At 68.2% G+C, this 6,000-nt stretch overlaps 1 protein-coding gene across 2 annotated transcripts in view; it reads right to left on the bottom strand.

Annotated features, from left to right (window-relative positions):
• Positions 1 to 1,793: 1,793 nt before the first annotated feature.
• RADIL (Rap associating with DIL domain) overlaps positions 1,794 to 6,000 on the bottom strand; it is a 56,794-nt gene continuing 52,587 nt past the window's right edge. For both annotated transcript variants that reach the window (XM_055561401.1, XM_055561402.1), the window contains exons 10-15: positions 5,123 to 5,273; positions 4,137 to 4,327; positions 3,685 to 4,036; positions 2,768 to 2,907; positions 2,525 to 2,664; positions 1,794 to 2,120 (exon numbers count right to left, since the gene is read on the bottom strand). In XM_055561401.1, coding sequence (XP_055417376.1) covers positions 2,015 to 2,120; positions 2,525 to 2,664; positions 2,768 to 2,907; positions 3,685 to 4,036; positions 4,137 to 4,327; positions 5,123 to 5,273 — 1,080 coding nt within the window. In that variant the 3' untranslated portion in view covers positions 1,794 to 2,014. The remainder of the gene's footprint in view (positions 2,121 to 2,524; positions 2,665 to 2,767; positions 2,908 to 3,684; positions 4,037 to 4,136; positions 4,328 to 5,122; positions 5,274 to 6,000) is intronic.

Raw genomic sequence — 6,000 nt, 5'->3', positions numbered from 1 at the left:
CTCTCTTCGCAGTGTGGATTTCTGTGGCGGCTGAGTCTTACTTGAACGACCGGAGTTCAAATCCTGACTGCCGCCCAGCTGGACGTGGTGATTACGCCCCGTCCTGCCCTGGCCTCATGGGGAGCGTGTGCCCACTCGTCAGCGGGGCCAGGTGGCCCACGGGGCGTCCGCATCACACGCTGCGGGCCTGGGAGCCTGGCCCAGCGGCGGTGCAAGGTCAAGGTCGAGGTCTGCGTGCCCGCAGAGCGCTCACCTGAGGTCGTGCCCACACACAGAGAAGGGTGGCAGTGGCTTGCAGAGACTGGGTTCTGTGGGGTTTCCCGACGTCATCCAGGCACTCACTTGCCCACAGACATAGAAAAGCACAGCCCCACGTGCTCCACACTCACCTGAAACAGGGAACGTGTCTGACTGTCATGCCCAACTCCGATCCCACGGGCTCTGTCCATGAAATTCTCTAGGCAAGAGTACTGGAGTGGGCAGCCATTCCCTTCAGTGGGGTAATAACTACCAGCCTCAAAGAACGGCCTGGGAGTGACCTGGGCCCTCCCCACAGACAGGTGGCAGCCCACCCTCCCTGCGAGGAGAGAAGCCCCAAGGTCTTCCCCCCAGACCCGAGGGACCCTGCGGTGTGCCCCCAGCCAAGCAGCACCACGGAGGTGGGGGGAGGTCGGTGGGCCTCAGGCCAGGTGCCAGCCTCCCTGAACTTGTGCCCTCATTTCAGTCTGGGGCTCTAAGAGTTTCTTTTGGGGTCGAGCATACATTTTAAGTGACTTTTTAAAAGTACATTTCATCCAGGCATCCCTGGTGGCTCAGTGCCCCTAGCCCCTGTGCTCTGCAACAAGAAGCTGCCACGGAAGCCCACGCACCCCCACCAGAGAGCAGCCCCCGTTCCCCGCAGGGAGCACCCCCGTTCCCCACAGAGAGCAGCCTGGGCAGCAACCGAGACTGAGCGCAGCCAAACAAATTCAGGGAAAAAATGCATCTCATCCAGCACCTGGGCAGCTGCTTCAGGGCAGTCGAAATCCCAATGCCAACACAAAGCAGCCAGCAGGGCCACCCCACCCGCACCCCCCGCCCCACTCTGCACTAACCAGGGTGCGGCAGGGAGTTCATGGCACTTGAGGCCCAGGGCCTGGGACCCACCTGGGATTGACCTGGCTGCTGCTCCCTGCAGGAGACTCCTTTCCACGTAGGCAGTGTGTCTGCAGCGGACTGGCCAGGACCCCTCGTCCCCAGAGTCTGCGTGCCCGTCAGAGGAGGACACGGGCCCAGAGCCCGACCCCAGGCTCTGAGCCCAGTGAGGACGTGGCCGAACCCGCTGAAGACGGTCAGCGCCTCACCTTCACACCAGCACTGCCCTGTACGCGGCCCCGCTGCTGGGGCAGGAGGCGGGCCGGACACCGGGCGGATGCCAGGCGAGGGGTGTGAGGCCCGGGGAGGCCTGGGCACCCAGAGTGGGTCAAGACTCCCGCTTTATAGCCTCCTGAGGTTTCTAGACCATCTCTTCGGGACCATGCTGATCGCTGCACCCCGAGCGCAAAGCCCACTCTGAGGGGTGGGCGGCTCTCGCACTCTCCCTCCATGGCAGGGGGCTGCCTGGCATAGCCGGCTCCTCGTCTGGGGCAGGGGGAAGGCAGATGCAGAGTTAGAGCCATCCCACCACCCCAGGGATCCCGTGTTGTCTGTCACCAGTCTCCCACGCCGGCGGGGACGGGAGCAGATCTGGGAGCCCCCGTGGCCCCTCTGGGGACCAACATGGTGCCCCCTAGATGCCATGCCCTGCCACCCTCTGGAATATGAAAGATAGTTTATTGAATCTATATTTTTCCATTAAAACCTTCAAACATAAAAGCTCTGTAACAAACATCACAACACTGTCTGTCATATAAATAGAACATACACGCAGGGACTGCAGGTGTCCTGCTGGGGGCGCACCCGTGAGGAACAGCCTGGCAGGAGAGATGTGCCCGCGGGACCCAGGTGCAGGCGCGCGGCCCACCGCGCAGGGCGCCTAGGGGGGCGGTGTGCGAAAGCGGACCTTCCTGGCTGTCTCCACGTCAGACTTGGCAACCAGAAACCGCATCTTCTTGCCCCCGTGTCGGATCAGATCCACCGCCCTGAAAGCAGCCAAGGGACGCGGCCGGTGTAGACGAGCCTGCCCAGTGAGGACTGGGCGCTGATCCAGCGGGTGGCGCCTCCTGGTGCCGCCCGGGGCTGGGGGGCAGCCTCCCCCTGACTGCTGTCCCCAGGGGACAATCAGAGGCAGTAACCCTGAGCCCCCTGAGTGGGACGGAGCTTCAGGATCACAGAACCAGGGCACCCGCTGCCACTCTGGAGCCCGAGGCACCTGAGCCCCTGGGTGGGGACTGCGGTGGCATCAGGGTGAGATAGGGAAGGAAGGGCAGGAGGTGGCACTGCGCTGCACTTGCTCATCTCCAAAACGGGCAGTGACAGGGCCCGCTGCTGGGCTTTGAGGCGGCAGCCAGGCTCTTCCCCCGGGGCGGGGCGCGGGGGTGGGTACCTCGGGTAGCTGACGCCCGCCAGGCTGCTGCCGTTCACCTCCAGGATGCGGTCTCCCAGCGCCAGCCGCCCGTCGGCTGCGGCGGGGCTGCCCGGGAGCAGGGTCTGGATGTAGAGCCCAGGGGCGCCCAGGGGCGTGTGCTGCGGGAGAGGAGCAGCCTCAGGGCTCCGTGGGCCCTCGCCCGCGGGGCCCCAGCACCGGCACCTCCACACCTCCCCAGCCGGGCCCAGGGCGGCCACTTACCATCCCGTCGATGAGGCCCATGCCCAGCCCCGAGGGGCCACGCTCCAGCTCCACCACGAACATGTAGCAGAAGTCGTCGGTGCTGGAGCTGTGGCTGGACGGGGCCGGAGGAGGCTCGTCCTCCGGGGCCGCACAGTCTCCTATAGAACCAGAAAGTGCGGCGGGCGGGTGAGGGGCGGCCGCTCAGGCCTCTGTCCAGACTCCCCCCGGGTCCAGGACCCGCATCCGGCTCAGCTGCTGCAGAGGACACTTGCTCCCGAGGTCCAGGGGAGGCCCGCTGGGGCCGTCTGGGGGATGGGGGCAGGCAAGCCTCCCGGTGCTGCCACGGGACTCCACCCCTCAGGAGGCTGAGCAGGGGCTCTGCTCGGTCTCACCCGCCTTCCTCCCCAGCCTCACACCCCTCAGCGGTGAGCCCCGTCTGCCCCTCCAGAGGGGCGGCCCGGCCCCGGCCCCCCCGAGCTGCGGCCCCGCTGCTCCCCACCCAGATGGCCAGTCCTCCCCACGGGGCCAGCCGTGCTGTGCACCTGAGCGGTGTCCTGCCTCAGGCGCACCCATCCCGGTGACCCTGCTCGCGGGGCACACACCCAGCTCGGCCGCACACCGAGGACTCGCGGAGACTGCCCCTCAGCACCCTCGGCCCGGCCAGCAGCCCCGCGGCACCCAGGGCTCTGCCTACCCCGTCCTCCCGACCTGCGGGCCTCGCCCGGCTCCGGGGCCGAACGCACATCAGGAGTCGTCCGTTCCGCCACACCGCCCGAGCCCCCTCTCCAGCCCCCCCACCCTAGGGCCCATCCTGTGCTCCAGGGTGACAGGCGCTCGGGGGCGACGCTGACAGCCCAGCCAGACATGCCCCCCGACTCCGCGGGGGAAGGACCCTGAGGGAACCGCCGGGGCGCAGGGCAGGCTGGTGGGCTCACCTTCCCGGGAGGCGCCCCGCAGGCCGCCGGGCCCCGTCCTCCGCCCTCCCGGGAGCGCCCTCCCGCAGGCGCTGCTGCCTTCGGGCCAGTCAGGGGCCGCGGGCTCCAGGCCGAGCGGCGTGCCTGGGGGTGTGAGCAGGCACGAGGGGTCCCCATGCGGGTCCACGGCCTGGGGGCCCCCGCGGCTCGGGCAGCCGGGCGGCCTTCCTGGGACGCCCTGTGCCCAGGGACCCCCCACAGAAGAGAGAGGGTGCTCCAGGCCAGCCTCCTGGGCTCCCCCGATGGGGTCCCTGGAAGCCAGGGGGCAGCTCTGGGCCTCAGGGTGGCCCTCAGGACTGGCGTGGTGTAGGCCCTGGGGAGACGAGAGAGAACTCAGCCCTGAGCGGTGGACCTGAGAGGGGAACAGAGGGGTTCCCCGAGCCGCGGGTGCCCCACTGCTGCGTCCCCAGCACCTGGAGGCCCTCAGGCCGGGCGGGCGCTCCGCTGGGGCCAGGCTGGCTCCGCAGGCCGCACAGGAAGTGGCGGATGTAGAGAAGGTGCTGGTAGACGCGGTCGTCTGGGCACTCCGCGTCCAGATCCACTTGGAAGCCCTCGCTCGGCAAGACAATGGGCGGGGGGTTTTCGTAGGACTCCAGGACCTCCTCTGGGAGGGGCAAGGGGCTGTGACCTCGGCCAGGAGGCGCTCCCTACAACCCGCCCGCCACCACCAGACCCCAGGGACCCGGGGGCGGGACCCAGGCCGGCCCAGCCCCAAGGGCCACTGGGATGACCCGAGCTCCACCAGGGGGAACATGCGCCCCACGCCCTCCCCGGCGCCCCCGGCCCAGCACCTGCCCACACTGGGGGTGCCCACAGCCACATTGACTGCACCCCACACTCTCACCCGTGGGGCACGGCCCACCTGCCTGCTGGCCTCCGCACTGGGAACGGTGCTCCCGACCCCCAGACAGAGCCCCCCCGCAGGCCTCGGACATGACCCAGTACAAGGGGGGACTGTCCAGAGTCCAAGCCCAGGTGATGAGGGGGAGATGGGGCGAAGCCCCTTCTGTCTGCACCCCCACCCTTCACTGTCCGCCTCTGTGTCACACACTGCTCACGACGAGAGGGGCTCGGCTAACTCATGAAGAGCACATGCACGTATGTGTGTCTGTCCCCGTGTGCACGAGCGTGTGGGCACGGCAGGTGTGCCCAGGACCGCACTGTGTCGAGCTGCCCAGTGTGGACAGCCTGCCCCCTCCCCGGTGGCCGAGTGCTGGGTGAGGCCCCAAGAGGCAGCGGGGACCCGATACCGAGCCCGGACCTCGGGGGCCAAGGGGAGCCCCAGCCCTGGGCCACCTTCCTCCTCGGGGGTCCTGCCCTGCCCCTACCCGGGGACTGGGGCGTCCAGGAGCCCACGGGCGACGCTCCAGCTCCCAGCACCCCCGCGGAGGAGCCTCACCTGACTTGAAGGCGGCAGGGCCGTCCTGGGCACCCGGCTCCCAGGCGCTCATGGGGCCCATGGCTGAGGCCAGCTGGTACTGAGTCAGCAGCCGGTGCAGCTGTGCTGGGCTCAGCGCGGGGAACGCGGCCCGCAGGCTCGCCCAGCTCATCTGCGACAAGAAGCGCTCCTGGTCAAAGGCCGCGGAGCCCACCCCACGCAAGGGGGGCTGGCCTGCCTTCCGGGGAGCCCCCAGGGGCCAGGCGGAGAGTGAGGTCTGCAAGGGGACCGGCTCTGGCTGTGATGGGGACCAGGAAGGGCTCCCGGGAACGCTCAGACAGCCCCTGCCTTCTGCGGGGGGAGCTTCCGGGGGATCCGGGGGCCCTGGGTGGGAAAGTGCCCTCCGGCCACCAGGGCTCAGGACTCCAGGCGGGAGGCCCTGGTGGGGAACCTGGGCGGCAGCTATGTGTCCACTCCTGAGAAGCGGGCTCCTCCCTGGGAGCCCAAGGGGGCATGTCGGTGCAGGTCTTGGCCCCTTTGCTCTGCCTCTCTGGCCTCCTGCTGCTAGGAAGCGGGTGTCACTGACTGTCCTTTACCTTCCTCCTCTCTCCCTTTTTTGCTTCACTTCCCTGCCAACATCAGAGGCCTGGGCGGGGTCACGGGGGTCCTGAGCTGTGTGGGGGGCGGCGAGGGCAGCCCCCGAGGGGCGGCCCCATCCTCACCACACCCAGCGAGGCCTCGGCTGCTTCTCCAGGGAGGGAGTCAATGGGCGCCCGACGGCCAGGCACCTCCTTCCCATCTCACGGGCTCTGCTTTCTGGGAAATGCCCCAACTTCAACTTCCAACTCTGCTACCGAACTTTGCATCTCTGCTGTCGCAGTTTTAACTTCCAAGAATTC

This window comes from Bubalus kerabau, chromosome 23 (genome assembly GCF_029407905.1).
Source record: "Bubalus kerabau isolate K-KA32 ecotype Philippines breed swamp buffalo chromosome 23, PCC_UOA_SB_1v2, whole genome shotgun sequence".
NCBI classification, from domain to species: domain Eukaryota; kingdom Metazoa; phylum Chordata; class Mammalia; order Artiodactyla; family Bovidae; genus Bubalus; species Bubalus kerabau.
This window is presented reverse-complemented; position numbering and strand designations above follow the sequence as displayed.